The sequence below is a fragment of the Cryptococcus depauperatus genome, chromosome 3, assembly GCF_001720195.1.
Source record: "Cryptococcus depauperatus CBS 7841 chromosome 3, complete sequence".
Classification (NCBI taxonomy): domain Eukaryota; kingdom Fungi; phylum Basidiomycota; class Tremellomycetes; order Tremellales; family Cryptococcaceae; genus Cryptococcus; species Cryptococcus depauperatus.
Window position 1 is genome coordinate 2,157,939 of NC_089470.1, and position 26,240 is coordinate 2,184,178.

The 26,240-nt window shown below is 45.9% G+C and overlaps 12 protein-coding genes across 12 annotated transcripts; 4 read left to right on the forward strand and 8 right to left on the reverse strand.

Moving 5' to 3' along the window:
* Window positions 1–173: 173 nt before the first annotated feature.
* Window positions 174–2,035, reverse strand: L203_103136 (uncharacterized protein; the record flags this gene model as incomplete). The annotated part of the gene is made up of 6 exons (XM_066212542.1): window positions 174–1,156; window positions 1,218–1,284; window positions 1,345–1,423; window positions 1,503–1,581; window positions 1,626–1,724; window positions 1,768–2,035. The coding sequence occupies 6 exons, from the start codon at window positions 2,033–2,035 to the stop codon at window positions 174–176; spliced, it is 1,575 nt and encodes a 524-aa protein (XP_066068639.1).
* A 649-nt stretch (window positions 2,036–2,684) lies between these two features.
* Window positions 2,685–5,477, forward strand: L203_103137 (uncharacterized protein; the record flags this gene model as incomplete). Its single annotated transcript, XM_066212543.1, has 4 exons — window positions 2,685–2,837; window positions 2,883–4,442; window positions 4,492–5,225; window positions 5,282–5,477. 4 exons carry the CDS (start codon window positions 2,685–2,687, stop codon window positions 5,475–5,477), a joined length of 2,643 nt encoding a protein of 880 aa, XP_066068640.1.
* Window positions 5,478–5,712: 235 nt separating this feature from the next.
* On the reverse strand, window positions 5,713–9,176 carry L203_103138 (uncharacterized protein; the record flags this gene model as incomplete). The annotated part of the gene is made up of 4 exons (XM_066212544.1): window positions 5,713–8,139; window positions 8,188–8,363; window positions 8,413–8,692; window positions 8,739–9,176. 4 exons carry the CDS (start codon window positions 9,174–9,176, stop codon window positions 5,713–5,715), a joined length of 3,321 nt encoding a protein of 1,106 aa, XP_066068641.1.
* A 605-nt stretch (window positions 9,177–9,781) lies between these two features.
* On the forward strand, window positions 9,782–10,701 carry L203_103139 (uncharacterized protein; the record flags this gene model as incomplete). The annotated part of the gene is made up of 6 exons (XM_066212545.1): window positions 9,782–9,954; window positions 10,005–10,065; window positions 10,111–10,206; window positions 10,257–10,348; window positions 10,394–10,495; window positions 10,554–10,701. The coding sequence occupies 6 exons, from the start codon at window positions 9,782–9,784 to the stop codon at window positions 10,699–10,701; spliced, it is 672 nt and encodes a 223-aa protein (XP_066068642.1).
* A 44-nt stretch (window positions 10,702–10,745) lies between these two features.
* Window positions 10,746–11,889, reverse strand: L203_103140 (uncharacterized protein; the record flags this gene model as incomplete). Its single annotated transcript, XM_066212546.1, has 2 exons — window positions 10,746–11,819; window positions 11,872–11,889. 2 exons carry the CDS (start codon window positions 11,887–11,889, stop codon window positions 10,746–10,748), a joined length of 1,092 nt encoding a protein of 363 aa, XP_066068643.1.
* A 297-nt stretch (window positions 11,890–12,186) lies between these two features.
* Window positions 12,187–14,139, forward strand: L203_103141 (uncharacterized protein; the record flags this gene model as incomplete). Its single annotated transcript, XM_066212547.1, has 7 exons — window positions 12,187–12,591; window positions 12,669–12,696; window positions 12,754–12,841; window positions 12,887–12,982; window positions 13,034–13,178; window positions 13,229–13,710; window positions 13,767–14,139. The coding sequence occupies 7 exons, from the start codon at window positions 12,187–12,189 to the stop codon at window positions 14,137–14,139; spliced, it is 1,617 nt and encodes a 538-aa protein (XP_066068644.1).
* A 309-nt stretch (window positions 14,140–14,448) lies between these two features.
* Window positions 14,449–15,815, reverse strand: L203_103142 (uncharacterized protein; the record flags this gene model as incomplete). Its single annotated transcript, XM_066212548.1, has 6 exons — window positions 14,449–14,541; window positions 14,611–14,962; window positions 15,012–15,191; window positions 15,240–15,483; window positions 15,544–15,637; window positions 15,774–15,815. 6 exons carry the CDS (start codon window positions 15,813–15,815, stop codon window positions 14,449–14,451), a joined length of 1,005 nt encoding a protein of 334 aa, XP_066068645.1.
* Window positions 15,816–16,378: 563 nt separating this feature from the next.
* Window positions 16,379–17,070, reverse strand: L203_103143 (uncharacterized protein; the record flags this gene model as incomplete). Its single annotated transcript, XM_066212549.1, has 4 exons — window positions 16,379–16,482; window positions 16,540–16,619; window positions 16,725–16,805; window positions 16,850–17,070. 4 exons carry the CDS (start codon window positions 17,068–17,070, stop codon window positions 16,379–16,381), a joined length of 486 nt encoding a protein of 161 aa, XP_066068646.1.
* A 390-nt stretch (window positions 17,071–17,460) lies between these two features.
* Window positions 17,461–18,142, reverse strand: L203_103144 (uncharacterized protein; the record flags this gene model as incomplete). Its single annotated transcript, XM_066212550.1, has 3 exons — window positions 17,461–17,557; window positions 17,611–17,827; window positions 17,941–18,142. The coding sequence occupies 3 exons, from the start codon at window positions 18,140–18,142 to the stop codon at window positions 17,461–17,463; spliced, it is 516 nt and encodes a 171-aa protein (XP_066068647.1).
* A 266-nt stretch (window positions 18,143–18,408) lies between these two features.
* Window positions 18,409–20,620, reverse strand: L203_103145 (uncharacterized protein; the record flags this gene model as incomplete). The annotated part of the gene is made up of 6 exons (XM_066212551.1): window positions 18,409–18,510; window positions 18,561–18,656; window positions 18,702–19,106; window positions 19,151–19,924; window positions 19,977–20,476; window positions 20,530–20,620. The coding sequence occupies 6 exons, from the start codon at window positions 20,618–20,620 to the stop codon at window positions 18,409–18,411; spliced, it is 1,968 nt and encodes a 655-aa protein (XP_066068648.1).
* A 180-nt stretch (window positions 20,621–20,800) lies between these two features.
* On the forward strand, window positions 20,801–24,764 carry L203_103146 (uncharacterized protein; the record flags this gene model as incomplete). Its single annotated transcript, XM_066212552.1, has 6 exons — window positions 20,801–20,916; window positions 20,966–21,047; window positions 21,337–21,750; window positions 21,797–22,757; window positions 22,804–24,297; window positions 24,346–24,764. The coding sequence occupies 6 exons, from the start codon at window positions 20,801–20,803 to the stop codon at window positions 24,762–24,764; spliced, it is 3,486 nt and encodes a 1,161-aa protein (XP_066068649.1).
* Window positions 24,765–25,156: 392 nt separating this feature from the next.
* L203_103147 (uncharacterized protein) lies at window positions 25,157–25,516 on the reverse strand (the record flags this gene model as incomplete). Its single annotated transcript, XM_066212553.1, has 1 exon — window positions 25,157–25,516. The coding sequence occupies one exon, from the start codon at window positions 25,514–25,516 to the stop codon at window positions 25,157–25,159; it is 360 nt and encodes a 119-aa protein (XP_066068650.1).
* Between the last annotated feature and the right edge of the window lie 724 nt (window positions 25,517–26,240).

The following is a 26,240-nucleotide window of genomic DNA, read 5'->3' on the forward strand; positions in this document are numbered from 1 at the left end:
AGAGAGGCTTACGACTCTATCTGGGTTATATCACTGTTTGTCTAGAGTATCATCATTATCATTCTCTGTACCTCAACAGATCTCTACACTCTCGTACAAAATATTGAGTGCCTCCAAGACCACCCATATTGTCAGTCATTTGTATATGGCCCCTCTTTTAACGACATCGTCCTTTATCCACCGAGCAACTTGAGTGCTTTTCTCAGCTCACTTCTTGCTGTCTCATAGTCATCAAATTCCAACGCACTGATAGCCCATTTGGCGTGTTTTTGGGTCTGCTCAACATCTTTTCTACTCAAACTCTTGGGCGCTGGTGTAGGCGACGTCAATCCCAGTCCATGTGAGTGAGGTTGAACAGGAGGTGGCCGGGCGGGAACTGAAGCGAGCGAGGGTGGAGGAGCAGGCGGAACGCTGACAGACGATGGGACGTTGGGTCGCTGTGACGCCGTGGATCCTCTCCTGGGGCGAGGGATGCTAATTGCATTGGCGGACGAGTGTTTAGAGTCCAGCTGGTGAATGGGATGATGTTTCTCGCCAGAGGATCGAGATGAGGCAGAAGAATCGCCTCTTGGACGACCTGGAGGTGGACCGACAACAACAGGGGCCACAGGCTTGGGAGAGCGTCTAGGAGAGGATATGTCTGTAGGAGGCGGTGCAGGAGGAGCAGTGTAGGATGATATCGTGATTTGTGTCGAGGCTGGCGAAAGTGGAGCTCCATCGGGGCCCATAAACCTTACATTCTTTCTCTCACCTGGGGGCGAACCTTCTGGCGGAGTTACGGAAGAAGACGAGACATGGCCGTCAGACTTGTGCAAGTCGAAATGGAGTTGAGCGTCGTCTTCATCCGGTAGACCGGGAGTAGCGACGGTGCTCCAAGCTCCAGATCCACTGTTGGTACTCTTGGGTGTATGAAGCGAGATGGAAGTATCAATAGTAGGTGCATTATTGCGGGCACTCAGCGCCGGAGACGGCCGTGGAGAGAGAATAGGGCCGGTGCCTAGTGGCGGTGAAGGTATAGCGGGACGCTGACCCGATGAGAATGACCCGTGGCGCGAAGTATCAAAAGGCTTAGGTGGAGATTGGAGCTGGGTAGGTAAACCGCCTGGAGATCCGACGGTCATTGCAGGAAGAGAAGATCCATCATTCTCCGGGATAGCTACATTTCAATCAGCTGTATCCATGTATACATCACTCACGTGGACCGACAGTTGGCGTACGTCCTTCTCTGAGAGCTTTGGCTCCGTCCGCGGCCTTCCACCGGGCATACTGGAGCTTTTGTTCCATCTAACACAATGGTGCCTGTCAGCTGCTGTACATGTGAATGATTAAAAAAAATAGGCGTACTTCCTCAGTCATCCCGTGTTCGAAACACCGGAGAACTTCGATAAACTGACCAGCGACGACAAATTTTCGAATCGTTGCCCTATCGTTATGTCAGGCGATATCTTGGCCATGCTACATACTTTCCGGTAATTCCAGCGCGGTCATCATTGTCCGCAGACATGAAGACTTTGAGAGCAAAGTTTTCGACGTAGGCGGCGCCGGCAGCTTCGCTTGTGATCGCTTCGCTATTGGCCAGCGCTGTTTTCATCTGGCACTAGTCAGTTAGGTCCCATCTGACAGACTTGCCTGTTCCAGAGCATCAATTAAAGACATGAGAAAGATGGTATCCTCTTTGGACCTATTTTGCACTTTGAGCGCTTTCTGAGCAGCAGAGAAGCAGCCTATACAGTGTCAACTTAACTCGAGGAACAAGGGCACACCTACACCAATAAGATACAATCGGTTCTGCGAGTTTGAGTTCCTTAGCTCTTTTGAGAATTTGCTCAATAGGCTTCAGGCCTTCCGTCACCGAGTCTGCTGGGATGTTTATGTTTTGCATATTGCCACCTTTGGCCGTCGACATGGGCTGGTGTGTCTCTGGAAGGGGTCGCTGGATTTGAGAGTGTGGCAAGAGGGATATCGGTGGTGGATGGCTGTAGCTGGTGGCGGATAATGACGGAGAAGTGGCAAATGAACGATGAGTAGGACGCATAACAGATATTGTCAGAAATGGAAAAGAAAGATTGCAAGTTAGCCCTTTGATTTGTCAACAAATCCCATCTCACAGGCGGCACTCGCCGCTCTGTCGTCAATGTCATCTTCGGCGTTCGCCGTCACAACTCCGACTCACCGTTATGCAAAATGTGTTATTGGCTGATGGCCGATTTCGGTAATACTTGGCGGAGTGTACTGCTGAGGTGATAATGATGACGTGGAAGATGAGGTGGCTAAGCTTATCAAATTGATCGGTGTTACACGGTGCTTTAGGTTTGGCTGTGTAGAGCAGGGAGGGATGTTCCAAGGAGAATCACGTGACTTGAAGATGCTGTCAAGGATTTGACTCCGTTTGTAGATATTGCATAGAAAGGTAAACGATAAACATGAATATTTATGAAGCTACGTTACGTGACACCTAGTTAGGCGTGCCAGTTACTCCGCAAGCCTATCTGCTTCTGACACATGCTGGGTTATATCCGATGTGGCGGGCGGAGGATGCCGCTTTGGTATCCAGGAAGTGGAGGTGGAGGCGCAACGCGTCGACGCGTTGCGCACAGATCATTGACAAGACTGTTTTTTTTTTTTTTCTCTACTTTGTTGTATTTTGCCACTTGTAATGTTGCATTTGTATTTTGCAACTAACAATGTTTTATGTCAACCATCAGGCAATATCTACAGCATTGGTGTTATGGACACCCAATCCTCAGCCATCGTCCATTTTCCTACCCAGAAAATTCGCTACTTGGTCGACTGAGAATGTTGGCGATGAATCCATGGGGTGCATCGCGCGGCAAAGTGTGAGGCTGGTGGTGACGGCGCGAGTGTTAATGCTGACTTGTTAGGGGGATGCGGCTGACGTGGTATTGGCTCAATCACCGTTATTCACCTTTAACGAGGTGTTTGCCCGCGTGCTTACAGTCCACCCGTTGCGCACGAAAACGTTATCTCCGTATTCACAAGCAATGCTGATTGCCCTAGAAATGGCCCTTCTCGAAGAAGTCATCAACCGCCAAGAGCTTCAAGAGTCCATTTCGTCGAAATATCATCTTGAAGACGTGTGTCTAGTCAAACATGATGACATTGATCAAACCATAAAATCGATTGCAAATAAAAATATCACCCTTGAAAATACCAAGACAGATATGTCGAAGTTTGCTCGTGATTGTGATCAACTCGCTTTAAATCCAGAAGAACAGAATCAGGAAATATCCATGAGTTGGCCCGACACGTCAGTCGACACGACACAAGCCGTTGATTTCTATATGGATGAACATGCGACTAAAGACATCTGTACAGTGTCTTTGACAAGTCCTAGAAAACGTCGTCATGAACACGATGAACCGCCTTTGAGACGCTTTTCTGAAGACTCAGCTTTACAAAAGGCCAACCCCTGTATGACCCTCATCAAACGACCCAAACTTACTGCTTGCAAGTCTACAGTCTATCATCAAAGCATGCGCAACGAGCAAACAAGAATAAATACGATATCGCTTTTCCAGAGCCCAATATGTCTTCACTTTCCAAGAGAAGCGTTATGCTCGTCGCTCATTTTTAATGAACCCTTCCGTCGAGTTATATCAGATTCATTCACTATTCCAAAAACACTACTATTTATTCCCAGCAAGCTAACAGATTTCCCGAAAGAATCGTGTTCACAAGATAATCTAACTTTAATGGTTACATACCGTTCTGACCGACTACTAACCAACGTTCCGCTCGTCCATCAAGACATCAAAACATCTCTTTCCATCAAAGAACCTGTCATGCTAAACTCGAAGAACTCTTCCATGGGCACTAACTTTAGAATCACAGAGTTATTGAATGCTACTGTGACGACCTCGATTACTGGTTCAACATGTGGGATGCAAGATGTCAACGTCAATCCATCCATCAAGTACAACACGTCTTCCCCGGCTTTACACGCTATACCCGCTGACCCTATACTTCAAGCCCAAGATGCTGCTTTAGTTGAATGTGATTCCTCGGCTGACGGTTATAGCCCAGTCATGGATTCCTATAATCCAGCTAGCCCTCCATCCGATTGCAACAATGAAAACAATAGCCTGCATTTAAGAGAAATCTCTCATGAAAGTTCCAAATTATATCCCAGTGTCGTTCAGTCGACGATTTTAAATGAAACGGTCGACTCTGAAACGCACATCCAGTCCAAGAAGCGCCCACCCGTCACCAAAATCACACTCGAACCTCAATCTATTCCATCCGACATCTTCTATTCTGATTTCCACAACGACTCTTCCAAACGCCCAAGGTTAGATGACCCAGTAGCAGACGACGTTGAGGCTATTTATGAGGAACAAATAAAAGATAGCGACCAATGGAGGGTTGGCAAGAGGCCTGGTCATCAAGGGTCACATTCAAAGCTGAAAAGATCGCTATGTCAGGTAAGCTGCTAGAGTCCATCAAACTAATGTTACTGACATGGAGTGGTAGAGTATAAATGGCGCGGTGGATCGAGTTCTCAAAAAACCATTTCGACCGCCAACACGTATCACACTGGCCAAAGTTCAACACAAAGCACCCTCGCCTTCGCACATATATCCCATTCCTGAGACATGCTCATTCTCCACTCCAAGCTCCTCTTCTTCCACAGTCATCACCTCTCCAGCAACGACTGCCACCACACTAACCGAGCCTATGTCTTCCACTCCTTCTAGTATACGTTCGCACAAATTGTCGAAACCATTCAAAACACCCGTCCGAGCCATTCGTTCCGACGCTCCTTCTCCAACTTCAGTTTTCTTGCCGCCAAGCACCTCTGCCCATAAAAGCGGCCAAGCGACCATAATAACCCTCCAAAATGAGGTGATTTTGCTTCGAAAAGCTGTCAAGTATGATGGAGACAATTCAGAACAACATCTGCATGAACTGATAAGCACTTGGAGAAGTGCAGGGCGTGAGATGGTCGAGAGACTGTACAACCTCGTTCCTCGGCCTATCAACAATAACTCACACAACCCCTTCGTCTCACCATACACCTCTTACTCTTATCACACACATGAATCTTGCTATAGTGAATTGACACCGGAACAAAAGGAGCTGTTAGATAAGATGCCCAAAGACAAGAATGGCGATGTGGTAGATGACGAAGGAAACCCATTGTTGGATGATGGCAAAGATCAAGACGTGGTCAAGTTCCTAAACGGGCTGAAACATTATGGCGATGAGTGAGTCTTGCAGCTGTTGTCCTTACAATAGTGAGTGCTTACTTCAAATTGAGTAGTAATTCCACAGAGAAATCTAACAGATATCGAGCTTATAATGCGTCTAGTCAGTGTCAGGCTGTTGATTCAGAAGATACGAATGAGAGTAAAAACAACGAGATGACATGGGACTATGGTGCTCTCATGCGTGGTCTTAGCGTGGACCCACATTTACTTGGCTGGGATGACGAGGTTGAAGATTGGATACAATGTTAATTTGAGTTGTATTTTAGATATTACCCTTGTATTCCGTACGATGTTTGTTATGCCGCTATACCATGTTAATACGAAATCATGCCATCAACAAAAAGATGTTTGACGAAATCAGTCGGGGTTGATATTGCTTATGCATACCATGCATGCCAATTGGAAATGCCAACTAGAGAAACCAAAAACCACATGCAAAATGACATCCTCCACATGCATCTCATTCGCCAAAGCCCCTGTATTCTCAATTCTTCTTTTTTCCCTTAGCCTTAACAATTTTAAATCCAGTGTCATCCTTCATCTTGGGCTGCGTCTTAACCACATCCGCCAGGCTTTGAATCTTTTGACCCCCCTGTATTTTATTTGCTTTGGCATCTGTCTTTCGCTTCATCATAAATTCCTGAGCGAACCTCCGGCCATCAAGAGTCGACGAGTTGGCGTATACAGAATCAGAGATGATTTCCATTTGGTCAGCTTTGGCAGCAGCAGGGGGATCAATAGGAAAGGACAAGAGGACGGAGATGAAGTCATCGACATCACCTTTGAAGCCTGTCAAAGCTTGCTTAGTCCAACGGATAAACTCAACTGAGGGAGCACTGTCGTCTGCAAGGGATACGGGGCCATTGGTCTTCTTAACAGCGGTTGCAACAGCAACAGGTACGGACATGGACTTAGGCGCAACAGGGATAGCAGCCTTAACTGGCATGGTAGTTTTGAAAGTGGTAGCAGCGCTAGTCACCCGACCACCAGCGCCCACAGTCGACCATCCAGGAAGTGACTCGTCCTTTTTAACTGGCGCAGCAGCTAAATCGGCATAACCCCTTCTCGTTCCCACGCTCACGCCCGCACCAGCATTCTGACCCTGGACAAGTCTGGCAGCTTGTGTAGCTTTAGTCTTGCGATGCTCTTCTTCTGCTTGAATCTGTTTCAGAGTCTTTTTAGGAGCATCACCAGCACCGCCCCAAACAGGTAATATGGGACTAGGAACAGTAGCAGAAGCACCTAACCCAGCAACGCCTTTGGATTGGGAAGCGAGACCCCAAGACATACTAGCAGGAAGTTCATCATCCTTTATTGAAGCCGGTTTTGGAGAGGCGCTAGCTACACGAGCTTCGGCTAACGCCGCCCTCTTTACCTCAGCACGCTTAACCTCGGCTTCCTGTATATCTCGCAAAGACAGGCTTGGAGCAGTACGTTCTTCTACTTTGACCGCCCAAGGAGCTACTTTAGGCTTAATCTTCTCGGCAGAAGAAGCGTCAGAGCTGGTGGGACCAGGAGTAGCAACATCTATGGCTTGCGGAAGTTGGGTAGGGGTAGGAATAATGGTAGCGGCATCTTCAATATTTTTGGGTATCGTAGCGGTTTTGCCAACAGTACCAGGCGCAGGAAAACCGGTGACGCTTGGTGCAGATGCTTTTTGATAGGTTTTTGCCCATACATTCTGAGTCAAAGGAAGAACAGGCTCAGGAGTAACAGAAACAGGGGATGACGTTGCATTAGTTTCCTCCATCACACTTTTCGACTGCATGAGCTCAATTTCATGTTCGTGTTCAGAAGTGTGTTTCGCTTGTGTTTCGCTTAGCAAAGGCTGAGCTTCCATTACTGGCTCAATTTGTCGAGTGGGTGCAGACTGATCTTGGGTATAAGCAACATCAATTTGAGGCTGCGCAACTGGTTGAGGTTTTTGAGGAATTTGCTGAAATTGTGGCTGCTCCCATCCCTGCATTGGCGCGGTTTGCGGCTGTTGTGGTGTTTGCTGAAATGACGCTTGTTGAGGATACCCATGTGGTTGATTCCATGTTTGTCCATAAATCTCCCCATGTGCAGACCTCATACCGTAATCCCTCTGTTGCGATAAATGTTGCAGCTGCTGCTGCATATATTGCAACGGGGCAGAGCCAATCGGCGAAGGAACGCCAGAGTTGTGAAACGGCGTTTGACTTACAGGAGACATAGGTGATAAACCCATACGAAGACTTTGAGGGCCAGGTTTGAGTGCGTTCCATGTCTGGGACGGAGAATGAGTATAGCCAGAAGAAAGTGGGTTAGGTTGATGCGTCAATGGATAATTGGGAGAAAAAGCGTCAAAATCTGGAGTAAATGGTCCAGGGCCGGAGGGAAGATGTGGCTGGGAAGAAACACGTGGATCATTATCTAAAGGACTCTGAACAGCAAGATTGCGGAAATTGTCAGGCAGATTGTGAACAGCATTTTGCTGAGGTGATCCCAGAGAAAGAGGAAGAGGAAGATTTACGGGCAACTGTCTGATTCGAACAGGGGTCAAGAAAGGGTGGTCTTCTGAACCGGTTGCAGTCTTGAGTTCAGCCAAAGGCCTGTAAGTTGACTCGGAAACACGACGAATAGGCAAATCATCAGCAAAGTATTTGTGCGCATGCCAGTTGTGCATCTGCGTGCCCGTAAAGGGACCTTGCTCCTGGCCATTAGGATCTCGGTAGTACCACTCTGCAGCACCAAGATCTTCCTCTGGAGGGTCATGGCTGGAACGAGCAGCAGTGGAAGGTAACTGAGTGCTTTGCTGAGGTTGAGAAGGAGTTAAAGTAGGAGAAGGCTCAAGTACAGACGCATCGCGCTCTGGGATTGGAGTAGCAGATGGAGTGGCTATAACTGAGACCGATGTTGCTGCTTCGCTGGTAATTGGAACTTCTAAGGTCTTTTCACGATCAGCTTGTTACTGATTTAATAGCAAGAAAAAGCATACCCTATCAGTATTGCTGGCAGAAAGGCCAGCAGCAATCCTCCATTTTCTCTGCCCTATCTCCTTTGGTTCGATAGGTTCTGTGGGAGGCCCATTGTTCCCGAATCCAAGAACACCTTCAAAACTGCTCCCAGGAGTTTTTGGTGTCGACCGCCAAGTTGCTGCAGACGTCCTTGATTCTGAGATATCGTCAGCCGCAATTTGAGACACTCTTCAATATCAACATACCACCACCGTGGTCGTCATTCCTTCGATTCATCCTCTTTCCCACACCTCCAAATCCGCCGCCCAGAGCACCTGGAGATTTATGATCTGATCCTCCAGGGCTCAAGATGTTACCACCAAACGATCCCATCTTGCCCATGGATCCGTTGAATGCTCCACCTTCGCCCCTTGTATATCCAGTATTGCGACGTGTAGGTAAACTAGCGTTTTCGCCAGAAGCTGAATTACTTTGCTGGATCTGACGCCGGGTTGGAAGAGTAGGGTGAACAGATGAGGCAAGAATCTGCACTATCTGTTAGACAACCCCTTCATCATTAGGTTTGACATGCCTTTTTTTCTGTTTCGCTCAGTTCTCTGAGTCCAACAGGCTTGTTAAGGCTCTTGTTGACAAGGACACCCCCACCTCCTGCCGTTTCAACAAGCTCAATCGGCCGTTCCTTAAACTTGTTCTCGTCAAAAAGTGCAAGAATCTGCTCTCGGCTGTATCTAAACGGGTGAGAATTGACCTCTCCATTGATCTCCGTATTGGGAAAGTAACCGTCGGTCGCGACAGATGGCGATGACGGCATATGGGTGACACGTGAGTAAGACAAAGTCGGGTGCGTAGAAATTGTGGGCGATGCCGAGCGCGAATTACCAGCCAGAGCTGGGAAAATGGCTGAAGTGGGCGTTTTTCTACCTGGTAATTCAGTTGTAGGAGTGGTAATTGTAGAAGTACCAGAGGGTTTGATGGGTTTCGCCCATTGGGGAGCAAAGTGCATAGACATCTGTCATAGCGTCAAGAATTTTTGCAGCGAAAGAGCGCTAGACTTACATTTGACGTCGCTGATACAGGTATTTGTTACTAGAATAATAAATTCAAGGAGTAAACCAAAAGTGATTTTGAGAGATTGAAATTACAATAAAATGTCTACAAGAAAGCGTACAAGGCCGGCGATTACCGGCGGCATTCAGATGTGGCACCTTGACGCCTCTACGATTTGTCGACTTGTAGTTTATGTATGAGCAGCTTTCAGAGTACGAATAAAACTGGAGCAGAGGAGAAGAGGCACTATGCATGAAACACATCTTCAACTTCTGTAAAAGAGATACAAATGGTGTCTATTTTTACTGGTCAGTTGTTCTACTCTATTCGCTATTACAAAGTGCCGATTAGCATTTTGTCTGTAAGCATTACAAAATCCAAATGGATTTTCAATATGATGATATAAATCATTATTGTTATATTGATATTTTTTCTAATTGAATCTGTAACGATGTATAATGTGATGATGTCACCACTTCAACATTAAAAACGCGTCGCGTCAATGTGTTCTTTCTTTTTGAAGATATACATTCATTCAATGATTTTCAAGGAAGAGAATAATAAAAAATGGCGACTCCTCCAATGACTCATTCTCCTACTCATCTCGCAGAAGAGCTAGATTCTCATGCTCTTTTTGACCGCCCAGAAATATCCCATCTTGCCCAATGGAGCGTCTCTTCTCACAAGTACGGCTTTGGCGTGGATAATCTGAGAGATGGTGATGACAATACGTTCTGGCAGTATGTGTTCTTTTGTCTCATTATAAAGGTTTTCATGATGTATGCCGCAGGTCTGAAGGAAGCCAACCACATTGTATCGACCTTTCTTTTCCTCGCAGAGTACACATCTCTGTACGTGTCAGGGTAAATCTTGCTTGACTATTAACCGCATTCCAGTCAATAGCGCTTCACATGTCGCATCCTAGAGATGACTCTTACACACCGTCAGAAATTGGCATTAGAGCTGGAACAGGAGTACATGATCTTCAAGAAGTGCGCAACTACCTTTTATCCGACATAAACCTTATTTAATGTATGACTAGGTGCGATATCTGGAATTCAACAAACCAGATGGATGGCATATGATGCCATTGCGGCCTATAGAATCTGGCACAGAAGAGGGCGAAAAGGAAGGGTGAGGCATCCAGACTTTCTTTTGAGCAATGACTGATTGATGCAGACCTGCAATACAATGTCACTACCTTAGGATTGTTATATTTGCCAACCATCTCAACGGTAAAGATACCCATGTTAGAGGTCTGAAAGTGTTTGGTTCACCTCAGTATGCTGTCTTATGTCGCACATTATGACATGGCTGATCAATACTAAATTGTTTCTAGACCAAACGAAACACAAAATTCTTTGCCTGAGCCTTTGGTTACTCCTGCGGAGGATCAATGTGAAGGAGTAAAGCTGTTGGAACTGGGCCACGATGGGCTAAGCGACTTCACAAGCCCAGCCTTCAAGATGCACGAATGGATACGCTAGGTGCGCTACTTGTTTGTTGTACTCTATAGCATTGCATATGCCATCTACTGTCTAGTGTGCTCAATCAACCGAATCATGTTGTACAGCATCTCATTCACTGGCGTAGTCACTTTTGCCTTTTGTCCCAACTTGATTACATGACCATTAATGTATTCCACTTCTGTCATTCTCTGCTCACGTATGTCTAGGGCCATGGAAGAGGTATTTTGCGATGTGACTTGTAGCACGTTGGTAATGTGTTTTCGCAACTGAGGGTATCTGAATGCTTCTAACGTCTCGTCGGTCACGTCTTGCGATTGCAGATATGCCACAAGCACTTTTGAAGTTTCTTGAATAGTGACATTCAACAACTCCTCACCATTTTCGTCCTTGCATAATGATCCATTGGGTAACTGTCCTCTCCCTAAGATCGCTGTTAAGGGATTGATGACTGCATTGGCAGCGAGCTTCATCAACATGGCTTCTCGAAGTTTTTCGTATGGTAAAAGGACAGGGTTGAGAAGAGATACAGACAAAAGGATTTGTAGGGCAGGTATGAGGTTATCAAACTGGGAAAGGGCATGTATGCCGGGTGACGACTCATCTACTGATCTAATGACAGAGTCCTCACATAATTGAAATATCCTCTTTTCGGTCTCTATCCCTTGCTGTTGAGGCAACAAACCCCACTTGACATCCCCTTGGCCAAACGGAGTGTGGTGTATTACTGCCCCTCTACTCACTCCTGATACAGGAGCAACACCATGCGTTGTTATTCCAAGCACAATCCACGGCATAGCTCTTTGCTTTGGCCATAACGTCGTGAGTTCTTCAGCGACGCCCATTCCGTTTTGTAGCAAAGCAATAACAGAATTGGGGCCAAGGCGGGGAAAAATTGCACGGATTGCAGGTAGTGTCTGAGCAGCTTTTGTCGTCACCAATAAAATATCAATGTCTACGCCTGAAGGAATGGGTCTTTCAAAGTTATAACCGGTAGAGGAAGAAGCTACACCGCATCTGGTGACAGTCAAACTTCCAGAAAATGACTCTGGCTTGCGAACGATAAGCGATATAGCAAGTCTAGGGCTGGCTTGGCGGATATAGTGGGCAAGAAGAGTGCCAACCGAGCCCAACCCTAGCTATAACAATGTTGGTAGATAATTCTATCTGTAGATTTATCAAGATGCTCACTATGTGTATTCTTCTCATAACGTTTGCAAAATTGCTTGGCTCGAGAATATCCAGACTTAATGTTGTCCTCTGCCTTATATGTCCTTGGATGAGTGGGAGTTAAATAAAAAGTAAGTCGAAAAGATAAGATAAACAAAATTGATATATTTCATTCTGCTAAATTGCAGCTAAGATTAAATAACCTATTATCTGTGACCTTAATTCAGGCACGAGATAAGAGAAAAGGCGGCAATAGCCGCCGGAATTCTAGACAAGCGTTATATAAAATATTGTTTTTCTTTTCTATTTCTAATCCGGACAAGAAGCTGTTTATAGATGCTATTCGCCTTATTGCTATTGCCTACAGCTCTCCTTGTACTTTTGCTTTACGGTGTCTACCATCTCACTTTTCTCTCTTCTACTGGGTATAATCTCCCACTACATCGCCCTCTCTTAATATCGGGTAATTCACGGTCTGCTCCTTCATTCAAGGGGCAATGGTCTGTCTTGTGCGACCCTCCTTGGACATACTCGATCTGTACAGTATCGCTGAATAATACTCCGGCTTGGTTGCTGTCAATACTCAAGTTTAAAAACACACGAAGACTCAAGCAATTCTATGACTTGTCTATTGGTATTGGACTGGTCGGCATGACGTTGGGAATGTTGGGCATAGGTTGGGTTAGTATAGACTCTTGGAGAGAGGTTTGGGGTGAACTTGGAGCACATGTTGGAAGCTCGGTAAAGTCTGGACAGGCTGTGGAAGGGATTGGCCAAACGTTGGTCAAACGGGAAGCCAGCGTTTATCCCAGCGATAGCTCCTCCTCGAGGAGCCTTCAACTCTTGGTATGTTTTGTTCCGCTGGGCTTCAAAATTAACTTTTCCAGATACCTGGGCTCACAGTGCCTCTATCTCATTTCCCCTCTCTTGTCTTTGCTCTCGTCTTTAACCAATTGATCCATGAATTAGGACACGCTCTTTGTGCGGCTTTGTAAGTGCAAAAGAGATACTAAGACTAATGTTGACAACTACAAAGAGATGATGTCCAGCCTACAAGAGTGAGCTTGAATCTTTCTTACCTTTTACCCAGTATGACTGTTGAATTTCCGTCAACAATTGATGCTCTTAATCCGTGAGTCTCTCTGACCAGACGGGGTATGTAACTCGCCTGATTCAAATACAGGAACGCTCAAATGAGAATTGCATCGTCCGGTCCTATACATAATCTCGTGACTTGGCTCATTCTTCGGCTCCTTGCATCTAGCAGTTTAGGCTCGTTATTTTGGCAAGACCGTTCTGGCCAAGGAGTCGTCCAAGAGGTCGCTTGGGTGGGCTTGTTTCATCGCACTTTTTGAGCAAAACATCTAACTATCCACAGAAATCTCCTCTGGCGAAGCATCTACAACCAGGTGACACCATCTCACACCTCAACGATATTCAACTCACTTTAAACGGATGGACGGACTATCTCCACTCTGCTGAACCCGATAATTTATTCAAGGGATGGTGTGTCAACAAAGACACATTTCTCACTCTTCCTTTTACACCATGCAATGATTCAAGATCGCTAGAGAGTATAATTTTCAAACCAGTTGATCCTCAGAATCCTACTCCTCCACGTTGTTTAGCACCTCATCCCATCCTAGACATACCTTCCACAAGTTCTTGCCCTGATGATCGATGGTTACTGGTAAGGCCACTTTCAGAATCGATTCTTCGCATTAGAAAAAGCAAAAATGGGAAGGAAAAGGTTGTGTTGTGGGATGGTGCAAGAGAGGAGGTATACAAGAGTGTGAGAATTGGAATGAAGGGTGCGAAAGGTTGGGCGGATGGAGTATGGGTGTTTGATCTGCTTCTCAGGTGAACTGTTTTTTTTGCTGTACCACTCTTCCTTGTTACTTACCGCGAAATGATAGGTATATAAAAACCATAGCATTGTCTCTGTTCGTCTTCAACCTCCTTCCTTTTCCATTCACAGATGGTTCCCAGTTGCTTGATTCTCTTCTAAAATGGAGAACTGTTCAAAGATCGCTCGAGGTTCATTCGTTGCAAGCCACTTTGGACAGCTCTGTCGCTACTCAAGTCAACAACGCTCAAGAGTATGAGCTGGCAAGCGACGAAGAAGGTTTAATTGGAGTTGCTGAGTCCACATTTTCAAAAACATTGGACGATAGAAGGGAGGTCAAGTGGAAGAAAAGGTTGAGATGGAGTGTCAACATTTACATACTTAGCACCAGTGTGAGCTGGGTGGCAGCACAGGCTATGATAGCGCTTCTCAGAAGCAGTTGAGAAGTTTGAGGTATACACGTGATATTCAGAATGAGGGTTATTTGGATGGACACTTGGTAGCCAGTTGATAATTTTCAAATACAAAACTTTCTATCCGATGAATAGACACTGTCTCTAACAAATACTGTTCTATTTGGATGTGCAGCATGGCTTCGAATTTAAAGCATGCTCATCCCTTTTACGACATTCCCCATGGCTTCAACACCATGGTTGATCCAACTCTCATCTATACGCTCAGACTTGTCCAAGCCTATATCAAGACCAAGCGTCTCCGCGTTGGGGTCTTCTTTCCAACCTCCGCGAAGGAATTCATTGCCAGCGTCTCTTGACATGACAACCGCTCTTGCTCGTTCTTGTTCTTCCTTTGAGGGGGGATTGCATGGAAAGCCACAAAGCGATCCGCTGTCAACTTTGTCAGCCACAAATTCATGACATTGCGACCCAAGTTTAAATGTGAAAAACGAGACTTACAGGAGGAATAGTGATACGACTCATCTTGAAGCAGTATTCGCTGATACTTATACAATGAACGACGCCACCATCTGCCCGTGGTACTTTTCGTTTCGAAGCCCAAGAGCGCTTGACTTCTTCAATTCTGTTGCCCAACGAGGTTTGTGGTGTGGCAGAGCCTGAAACAGCAGCCAAAGCCGAAGTCATTGACCCAGGACCCGAAATAGGGGAAACTGTGGGGGTAGGAGTGTCAGAGATACTAGGAATGATGTGTGGAATAGAGCGAGATATAGTATGCGTGGCTTTGTCTCTCGCTGCGCCAGCTCTTGAGGTCTTTTTAGGATAAACAAGGAATTCACAGGCAACAAAAAACCTATCGCCAGCCCACTATCAGCACAAAAGGCTCATTGCACAAGACACACCATTTCTCGTCCCATCCGACGATATACGTCTCTATAGTGTACTTGGCTCCTATAGGAATTTCTCTAAAAAAATTGTAGTGGGTAGCACCGAGAGCCATATGTGCGCCAGACGAAAACACTGGCGACATGGCTTGGATGCAAAAGTCCATCTTGATCACATCCGAGTTTTTAGCGTATGACCTTTTCAAGTCTGTATTAGTAAACGGCTGGAGGGCAGCATTTTCTTACGAGTTGCTCAAGTGCATGTTGTAATCACAATCATCCACACCCGCAATCATTTTATGCCTGACCTTCAGGTTCCTTACACCGCCGTTCTTGTCATTCTGGGCTTTCCATTCGGCGAGATACTTGCTTCGGCCCTTGCGATATGCCAAGTAGCGCGCTTTGATGCCATACCACCATACTCGAATATGCCACATCAAAGGCCATGAGTGTGAATGGGCGAGGGAGAAGAGGAGGAGGAAGAGCTTGACTGGGTGATCAAAAACGTCTGGTGAGCGAGTTGCAAGGTCTTGTCCACGACAATACTTACTAGGCTTGGGGATAATGGGCAAGAGAGGAGTAGAGCTTGAGCTGTTGGACTTCTCTATACCACCATAGAATACCGTGCCAATGATTGTAGGGATCTATTTGTCAAAGCCAAAGAATGCCATTTTGTGTTGTAAAAGGAGAAGAAGATAAGAAAAATATTGAGATTAGCGACTTTTATATACGCGAGGTGAACTCAGGGATTGATCACCACGACGTATTCCCTATACTCACTTTTCTCACTACACTAGATGCTGGTATGCCTAGCATGTCCATGTTTTCAGTCGTTGTGTTTGATAAGAGGAAGAGAAAAGACAAAGAAACAAGATAAAGCTGTTTGAATACGTTGATGGCTTCGGCCAAGCTGGACTTTTAAAAGTAAATGTCGGCTATCTTTAAAGCCGAGCTGCGATACAAATAGCAGTAGGAATTATATATACATTACATTAGGGTAATACATTGCTTAGGTCGAATTGAACACTGTGCAGTTCGTAATAATGAAATCCTGAAGGCACTGGTGTATCCCACTGAGTTTTGTTATGATAACCATGTGGATAGTAGGGTAATTCATTTCTACAAACGAATTGCATAGTGTTCAGTTCGTACTAATAAATCTCCCTATCTGCATGACTACGTAATGATGAATAGTTATCACTTCCGTCTTTTACCATGTCATGTATCTGAACGTTTATGACAATGTCACGTATCACTAACAAGCAAGCTGGAGCTCTGTGCTTCAGGAAACTATGCCGTCAGCATCCCAGTTACACAAGTATCTCAATATCGTGAACAACAAACTAGTTAAAGCCCTTCAGAATCCACCCATCTTCCTCCAACCGTTAGCTCAGCCACTTCCTCCTATCGTTACGGCATGATATATCGTCTCTGTCACTAAAGATAGGATTAAGGATGTCCCACTGTGTGAAAACTATATGCACGTTGTCTATTAATAGTCCAGCCGAACAGCAAGGGTTTGAGATGGTGTTTATAATTTGCTCACTCATGACATTCCTCTCCACACCTCTATGGTGATTAATTGGTGCATGATGGATAATGTATTGTCCCTGTCCATTTCCGGTCCTATCTTTCCAGCCTCTGGTCTTGATCCAATCCGAATAAAGGCGTAATATCCAAGAATGAGCTTTTGAAGGGTAGGGACATGAATGGGAGGGCTTTTCCATTTACTTTGCTTCGTATACCTGATGACGTCGAGGAGGTGGTGCATCCCCATTTCTTGAGGTAGGCTGATGTCCTCTTGTATCCATCCTGCGGCTTGGAGCCATTCTTGTCTTTCAGGGAGTCATAATTACCTGGAATCGACAGCCAATTGGGTAGAAGTGACAGAAGAAGGGATTTGATCAGTGACATCGTTATGCCGGTCAGCATTGGTTGCTGAGGGGTTAGATTTTGTGATCCGGCGCTGTTTGCGCGTTTGAGATGAAGTTAACGGTGCAGGAAGATGGCTCTGGGAAGGGCCATGCTGGGTAAGACCGTGGGAGCCGTCCGATGAGCCAATTGGCAAGCTTGACATATCTATAGATGATGTTGACGTCTGAGAGTTGAAAAGTATTGAGTTTGAATTTTATGTTACATAGAACAAGATAAGTATTCAATTCGAAGATTTATCTTTTATTAAACAAAATATAAGAAGTTGAACGTTGGTTTTTCAGTTAAAGAAATAAAAACTCCTATTCCATGTGGACTAAATTGAACACGGCCAAAAATTGCTTCCGTGATTACGTATCCTGTTCAGTTTTTGATAACGAATGTCTCAATTATTGAAATTCATATAGCATAGTATATATTATAATAGTTTAAAAGTTGGATGGTAAGGCCAATGGAATCTTTCGCTGCGATATATATTCCAGACGATCTCATGTTTCAATCCATTTCGCAGCCATCAGGCAGTCCAATGTTAGGATTAATCGAGATATAGCGTAGATCGGGATGCACCGTATCGTCTTCGAGCCATGCAAGCAAGAACAATGAGGAAAACAAGCGTGATAAATATAAAAATCCTAGCCATTCATCAGCCTTTCCTTCATCAAAGTACCATGACAAGTTCACTCACGTGTCTATCCAGCTTATAGCCACCAAACCTTTCACCACTTTACACCACTCGAACCCTTGACCACTCTTGCTGCAGCTAATTTTGTCTGTCAACGCAGTGAGTGACGAGACTCCAATGAGGAAGAGGAGGAAGGCAATGGTGACAAGGATGATATGAGTAAGTAAACCAAAAACAGCATTGTTTTCTCCAGCAGCAAGGAATCCAATCATAAGGATGACTGATGGCCAAACGTTAGCCATGGTATCTCCAATGCCCTCTGCCTTTTGCCCAATGGACCATTAATTGCTAATGATCGGGCTGCAGAATAGCATAATCACAATCAGCACTCACTGGCAGAGGCAGTCGTCCATACGCTCGCTACTAGCAGAATTCTGATCCTATCTCTATAGCCATGGTTATTAACAGGAGGATATCCTCTAGAATTGTAGTGTTTAACAATGGCACTTGAGACACCGAGGGCAGCAACGGAGGCGAGAAATACGAGGGAGAATAGGATGGTATGGGTGAGCTTGATGAGGCGTTTAGATAGCATCTTAAATTTAAATAGAAAAGATAGATGAAGAAGAGAAATAGAAATGATTGGAATGAAATTAGTTTATAAACACTAGTAAAAAAATTAGATGCTTGAAATCGAATGACGTCACTACAATAATTGAGAAGCCGCACTTACATCATAACTTCCCAATACCTAAATCATCATCAAGATATTAAAAAAATCAGAAATTAAGAATATACCATACATTGACTCTCAAACAATAGATCGTATAAGAAGCTAGACAATGTTTAGCTATTATTGGATCATGTTGCCAATTTGAGTAGCAGTCGAGGGGCTTTGAGCAGCATGTATTCTCCTTCTTCTCTGGGAATGGCATGAAATATCAATCTTGCAATGACCTCTCCCTTTGTTGACAATCAGCAAATGTCTTTCATGGATTCAGCAAGAAGCTTACAAATTCCACAAAACAAGCTACAATAATGAGCCAGATGATGATCCATGTGATTCTATGCGTAGCGCGCTCCTCGATATACTCATGTATAATCTCCAGCTGCATCTTGTCAGGTCCAGCAGACTCATCCATTTAAACACTCACCAGATCACCAGCAACAGACAGCCGGTCATTGAGCACTTGAACACGAGGTCCAATCTCGAGGTATTCGTGAATGGCTTCGTAAAGAGGAAAGAGCGAGGCTTCTGACCAGAACAACTCAGGTGTATCCAAGATACCTCCACTGAGATTGACGTCCATTCGTAATTTGAATAGTCGTCCCGTCAATTTGAGTGCCTCCCGTCTTGTCAACTGCAAATGTCCCGTTATGCTCAGCTCTTTTGGAAAAGATACAGTGAGCGACAGGGTTTCTTGCATGACAGATTCATATATGGAAAGCTTTGTAGATTGAGCGATGGCATGTGCCAAGGAAAGTTTGAATAGATGTGAGCGAGATTTGAATGTGAACATGTCGTTGTTTACTCTGGGATTCTCTGCGTCCGGGTCAAACTATGCTGTATCAGTCACAATCCACCAATGGCAACAAAACATACGACATAATGAAACTCTTCAGCTTCCCAATCATCCTCGCCCAAACCCCCAGTCCATGCACCAACAGTCTCACAATCTTCCATTATTTCTCTTTCTTGAATTTCCTTAAAACCGAAGAACACGGATACACCATAATTGAAGAAAATTGCCTCAGCAATGTTGCCTAGCGCACCATGAGATTTTCGGCGGTGTAACAGCTGCGAATGGATGTACTTTTGTCCCTCGTGGTGTACAGCGAGCTGATGATTGGCAGAGAAAGGGTATTCCGATGGCTCCACTGGTTGGAGATCATTGGGAACAAGAGCAGTTGAAGGTGTGTGCTCGATATAGCCTGGGTGTTCTGCTGACATGTGCGTTCCGAGTTGTTTAGGTTCAGAGTGTTTGGCATGCTCGTATGACTGAAACCGTTCTTCAGGCGACGAGGGATTTATTACAGACGTATACTCTTCTGCTCCTTGCCCTTGTTCCTTACCTTCTGCCCATTCCTCGCTTCGTTCTCTAGCTTCTTCTCGTCTTTTTCGTTCTCCTTCACCATCTTGTACAAAGGCATCTAAATCTGTTGCTCCAACTTCTACTCTACCTGGAGAGGTCGCAAGAATGTAGTCTGTAGGTGCCGGTTCTTGAGGATCTCTGGGAAAGTATGTATCGTTATAACCTTGTTCTTCTGCAAGCGTCATGCGTTCCATCAAGGATGGACCAGTAGGAGGTTTAAGTACGGGGGATGAACGGACTTTGGTTGTAGCACCATACCCGGGCAACAATGGAAGATGATAGACCTTCGCGACACGTCAGTAAGAAAAGTATAGGATCAGTAACGAAGCAACCGACAGCATAAACACAATCGTCATACACCCTCAAGACGCTCACGCCATGTTCTCGCTTTAAGAACGCTTGTAAAAGTTTCAATTTATACCCCTCTGCTGTAGCATAAGCTGTCAAGCGAGGGAAATTGTTTCCTTCTCTTTCACGTTTATTCATTCTTTCGGCGTCACTCCTCTCATCTTGATAGATATGCTGCTGTCTTTCCCTCGACGGTCCGCTCATTGAATCCCGCCTCGGCGGAGTACTCGACAAGCTGGATGGATGTGACGGGCTTTTAGGGAACGGCGCCAGCTGTGGGTCTTCTGGAAGCAACACATGTCGCTCCGTAGTCTTTGACGTACGTGCTGGTAAAGACTGTTTAAGTCCTCTAGCCGGGGTGCCCTTACCTAAAGGAGAAGGTATGTGAGGTGCAGATAAATTCCTCAAATGTGCCGGCAAAGATGATAGAGAAGACGCCTGAGCTGGTAATGTCCCTTTCCTAAGAGAAGAAGCCGTCCTTGCAAGACCTGATAAAGATGGTAAGCAAAACGAGAAGAAGTGAGATGGGGAGTCCACTCACCTGGAACTGTGCCGGGATTTCTCCGCGGGCCTGGCAGAGAAGAATTGTGAATCATTCCATGTCTTGGCTGACTTGTATTTGGGCGAGACATTATTATAATATGATATATGGATAATGATTTAAAAACAATAAAAAAATGTAAAATGTAACAGAAGAATGCAGGCGGACATCGCCGCCTTCAACCCTCGTGGTGTTGTGACCATCATTAGCTTATTCACATCTCATCTTTGCTTTTCTTCTTTCCATCTATTTTTTACTTGAAGCATTAGTAATGGCGTACGTGGCAGTGGCGAAAGCCTTGTACGACTATACTCCTCAAGATCCAGAGACAGAGTTGGCTTTCGCTGAAGACCAGATACTCTATATTATTGATAAAGAGGATGATGAGTATGTCCCATACCATAAAGAATGACGAAGCTGACGCCTATGAATACAGATGGTGGAAATCAAAGCTCAAAGATGACAACGGGGGTACAGGAGGTGGCGTTGGGCTCGTACCTGCCAACTACGTGGAAGAGGTGAGTCTATATCTGCATGCGTACAAGGGCGACATCCACTCTGCTACGCTACATACCATTTCTATCCAGCTCTACGCTGACTGATACAATGGGTTTGGCGGAATGACTGGTGACGACGACGACGTCACCATGCTATCTGCGCGTCCGCATCAGCATGATGGTAACGCGCCTGTCACTTGAAGTGTCGCGAGAACAAGATGAGATGTGCTATGGAAGTATAGAGTGGCTCTCGTTCCATCTAACTTATACAGAATACCCGAGAATATGGAAAAAAACTGACTCTTTGTAGATTCCCCCTTTGACTACCACACGCGCAATGTTTGCCTACGACTCAACTTCTCCAGAAGAATTATCCATGTCGGACGAATCGGTTATCCACGTCTATTCCATTGAAGAAGAGTGGCTCTTGGTCCAGCTTGATGGGGACCATTCCCGCAAACTCGGGTTTGTTCCGAAAAACTATTGTGAACCTCTCGATAGTTCGGAACAAGTCCAAGTCGCCGATGCTGCAGAAGCTGAAGCGGAAATCGAGGCTCAGCGCCGAGCTGAGAAAGAGAGAGAATTGGAGGAAAAGAAAAGACAGTTGAAGCTCAAGGATAAAGTGGAGACATGGAGCGTCAATGAATTAGATGGTAAAAAGAAAAAGAAAGGGACCTTGGGAGTGGGTAATGCAGCCGTCTTCTTCGCCTCCGATACCGATAAAGTATGTTACTTGGACTTTGCTTGAATTACAATTGACATGACAATAGGCTGCTCCGGTCAAGCAATTTCCAATTACTGACCTCATCTCTGTCTCTCAATCCTCTTCAAAAACCCTTTCCTTACAACTATCTTCTCTCTCAAAACCGTTGGAACTCCACTGCGGCAATTCCGATACGGCCAAGGCCATCTTGGCCAAGTTTGAGCAAAGTAAAGCAGCTGCAGGCGAGGCCCTCGAGCTGCTCAATGATGAGCAAATGGCATCTTCAGAGGATGAGCGTCCTCCAACTCCTACAATGTTTGCTCCTCCTCCCACTCAATCCCTTCCAGCCACTTCTCGAGCCATTCCTCCGGAGTCCAAAGGTGTGCACTTTGCACCCAGACCTCACTCTGAAACTGCCACTGTATTGTATGACTTTGATGCCGCTGGGGACGATGAGCTTACTGTGAAAGAGAATGATGTTGTCATAATCGTTGACAAGGAGAACGACGAATGGTGGTTGGTAAAGGACAGTAAAGGGTATCAAGGCGTCATACCTGCTGCGTATGTGCAGCTTGGGGATGCAGGTGCTATGGAGGCGACCGACGTAGACGACGAGAGAGATGTTGAGGCTGAGAAGGAAGTTGAACGGCAGCGAGAAGCAGCCGCCGCTGCTCAGCTTGAAGCTGAACACCAAAGACAGTTGGCAACTGAGCAAGAAGAAAGACGACGAATCCAAGCAGCCGCCGAAGAACGCCGTCGGCAAGAAGAAGAGGATCGTCGACTTGCGCTTCAGATTGAAGAGGAGCAGCGAGAACGTGCGGCTCGTAAAGCCACACGTCAACAAGAAGAGGAACGTCGCAAGAGAGAAGAACAGGTCCAACGGGCAAGAGAGGAAGCACGAGCTGGTGGATTAAGGCCTCCGGAGATCAATAAACGGCCTAGTGGCGATAATGTAACCAAGGCTGCTAGAAATTTACCTTCCAGGAGTGGTGCGGCACCTGCGCGCCCTCCTGAAAACAGTCGCCCAAGTAGGTCTTTCCCTTGAGACATACCATGCTGAATTGACATTTGCAGAACCGAATCCGGCTAAAATCCGAATATGGAGTGACAAGACTGGCCAATTTAATGTTGAGGCAGAATACCTCGGTCTGTTCAATGGCAAAGTTCGCTTGCACAAACTCAACGGCGTCATCATTGACGTACCGATGGAAAAGATGTCTGCACGTGATTCAGAATTGATCCGTCGTCATGAAGCGAAAAAGACGAGAATGGCTAGCATGGATGAAGACAATGTACCACTAGGTGTATCGTCGAGTAAAAGATCAGGTCAAAAGTCTACAGAAACAATGCGCCGTGCGGAAGAGCCTATTCCTATTGAGGTGATGCGCGCCTCCAAAGCATCTGCAAACCGTCGTCCACCGTTCGATTGGTTTGAGTTTTTCCTCTCGGCAGGATGCGATATGGATGATTGTACTCGATATGCTTCCAACTTTGAGCGAGACCGCATCGATGAAATGATCTTGCCTGATCTTGATAACGGCACTCTCCGATCTCTTGGTTTGCGTGAGGGTGATGTGATTAGAGTTCGAAAAATTATACAGGCTAAATTTACAAAGAAGACGCCGGAGCAGGAAAAGCAGATGGCTGCTGACGAAGATTATGCTAGACAACTTCAAGAGTATGAGAAGAATGACAGAAGGGGTTCCACTACTGCTGCTCCACCTGGGCTCTTTACAGGACCAAATGGCAAATTGTCCAACAACACTCGCCGAGGTAGACCAGAGAAGAAATCGACTGGCCCAGAATCAATGGACCCAGCTGCACTAGTGGCTGCCACCGATAAGCTCTCAAAGACAACCTTGTCGCCTAGTCCGCCTAGTGCACCAACTCCTCCGCCTGTAAACATTTTCCCATCGGAAACTGAGCCAAAGAAGCTGGCAGCAGTAAGTGGGTTTGATGATGACGCCTGGACGATCAAACCAGCTTCAAAGCCTGCTTCACCTTCACCTGCTGCCATCAATACAAACGTAACAACTTCATCCCTATCTGTACCTTCTGCACCACCTGCACCTGCGTCAGCCTCCTCTCCAAAGGTTGCCAGCTCGACTGATTCTTTAATCGCTCAGATAAATGCCCTGCGACCGCCTAGCACGGGTGCCAGTCAGAACAACACAGGTGGAAGCTTTGAGGGATTGTCTGGAATGGTTGGATTGCCTACTCAAGTCCCTACACAGCAGACATTGCAACCTCAACAAACTGCACAACTTCCTCAACAGATTCAAGGAAACACTTATAGACCTGGGGCTCAGAATACGAATCAGCCCATACCGATACTTAACCAACCAACTGGCATGCCTGGTATGTCTAACGGGGCGAGAGGACCACTGGCGCCTGTGCCTGCAAACCAGGCTTTGTTGAATCCGATGCAGTCTCAGGCTACTGGGATGTTTGTACCCACGCATAATATTATGTCTCCGTTGAGAACACAGCCCACAGGGTTCCCACCGCAGCAACCTCAGATGATGCCGCAGCAGACTGGTTTTGGTGGTCAAATGGGGATGCAACCTAGTAGGTCTTTTTATCCTTGCATCAATGGGTTGAACTTACAATGAATAGATTACACAGGCTTTTCTGGTATACAACCTCAACAAACCACATTCAACGTCATCGCCTCTATTCCTCCGCCTCAAATTCAACCACAATCTTCTGGAGGGGGCGGCGATAAGTTTGCGCCTTCCAACATTTTTGCGGCGATGAAAAAGACTGATTTCGGTAAACCAGAAGAACAGCAGCCCCAGAGTGCCAACAAGTATGATGCATTGCGGCCATTGGCGACCGGGTATAATGGCGCGCCTGGGGGAATGATGGCTCAACCAACCGGTATGTATCCTCAACAGACCGGAATGCCAATGGGAGGTATGATGCCTCAGCTGAATGGCATGCCGATGCAAGGCATGATGCCGCAGATGACGGGTTTCAATCCCAACATGATTTACCAACAGCAACAGGGACAAGGAGGATTCGGATATCGATAGATTTAAAGATGTGAAACGTGGATAGACTAGATTATTTGTGAAAAGAGGAAACGATCCCATATAGTCTTTTTGTTTGCAACGGATACATTTCCTTCTCTGCTACAGTCATGCATCCTGTTTCATTATCGTCCGTAAGTGATAATAAATGCTAACCTACATTTGCATAGAATGTCGTTAAGCGGACAATCAAGCCTGCGAAAATGCTCAAATTACAAAAGAAACCCCAGAGACATGAGTCTAGCCTTGATAGAAAAACAGTCGAAAGTTGTAGTTATACCGCTTGAAGGTTGTGAATGACCAACAACAAAAGAGTCGATAGAGTCAACCAAAGAGGTCGATGGACGACAGGAATGCGAAAACGCGCCGTGGGATGCCCGTTCTTTCGGTGACAGTCAACCATTTGACGAGACTAGTCGAGGACCCAAGAGAGTCTCTTCTCGCTTATTGACACCCATCTCTTTTTTCGCCCAAATTCCAGCATTCGGTGAGTAACCTCCTGCCCCGCCCGTCCAGGACCCATCACCAGCAGTCAAATTGCCCTCTTGCAGCTTGGCCATGTGCGGATCCACACCGTTGGGTTCAACGACAAACTTGTGAATGGCCCAGCCACCGACAGCAATGCCAGCCAGGATGACCACCACGAGACCTAGCAGCAGCAGTCTCCTCTTTTTATGGCGCGGAGACAATATAGAATCCTCTTCCTGCGGAGCCTTCTCATTGTCGCCAGAGCCGGTGGAAGTGGAGGAGTGCATCAGACTTGGTCTTTCTGGCTATCGTCAGCAACCTACTGCCACTGATCCAACTCACCTTTTCCTGTCAGGCAGGCTCCAGACCGTGAATATCGCTTTAGAGGTTTACGTGTATGCCTCTTGTAAAATATTTTCAAACCTGGGAAAAAACGCTTTTCCAACTTTTGCCGCTCGCTTTTATACTCTAGCCCAGAAATGACGCTAGGTGGTAGAGTGAATTAAAACCAGCCTTGTTGTGTTTTGCATATGATCTAAATCGGCCCAAAGGAGGTCTTTTGGCGTCTCACCCCGTTCCTTGCTAATCACGTTTCCTCACGGCTGACGTCTCCGTGCGATCGGCGATCGCCGCCTCAGTAGCTATGGTGTTGGAGATAAGAGAGGAGTGTGGCACTGAGCGAGTATTATGCAGAGAAAAGTTGCCAATAGGGTAGTGCTCTCCTCACGGCTGGGCGGAGTCTTTGCATAGATTTATGCATCATGCCTATCGCTCATCTTGCAGTCTATGCATTCTCGATTCAAGTTACATGAGAGGATGATTTTGAATGTCTGAGGTGGAGGTTACTTGTTATCTCGGGGAATTTTTGGGAAATGGGCCGAATAATTGTTATCGATAAGAATGTTCCGAGATAAAATGACGAATGTTGCAATTGTACCCATCAAGAGAGTTTTGAGTTGAACGTCTGTACTGCGGTGAATGCATAATACAACTGTGAGCGCCAGTCTACTC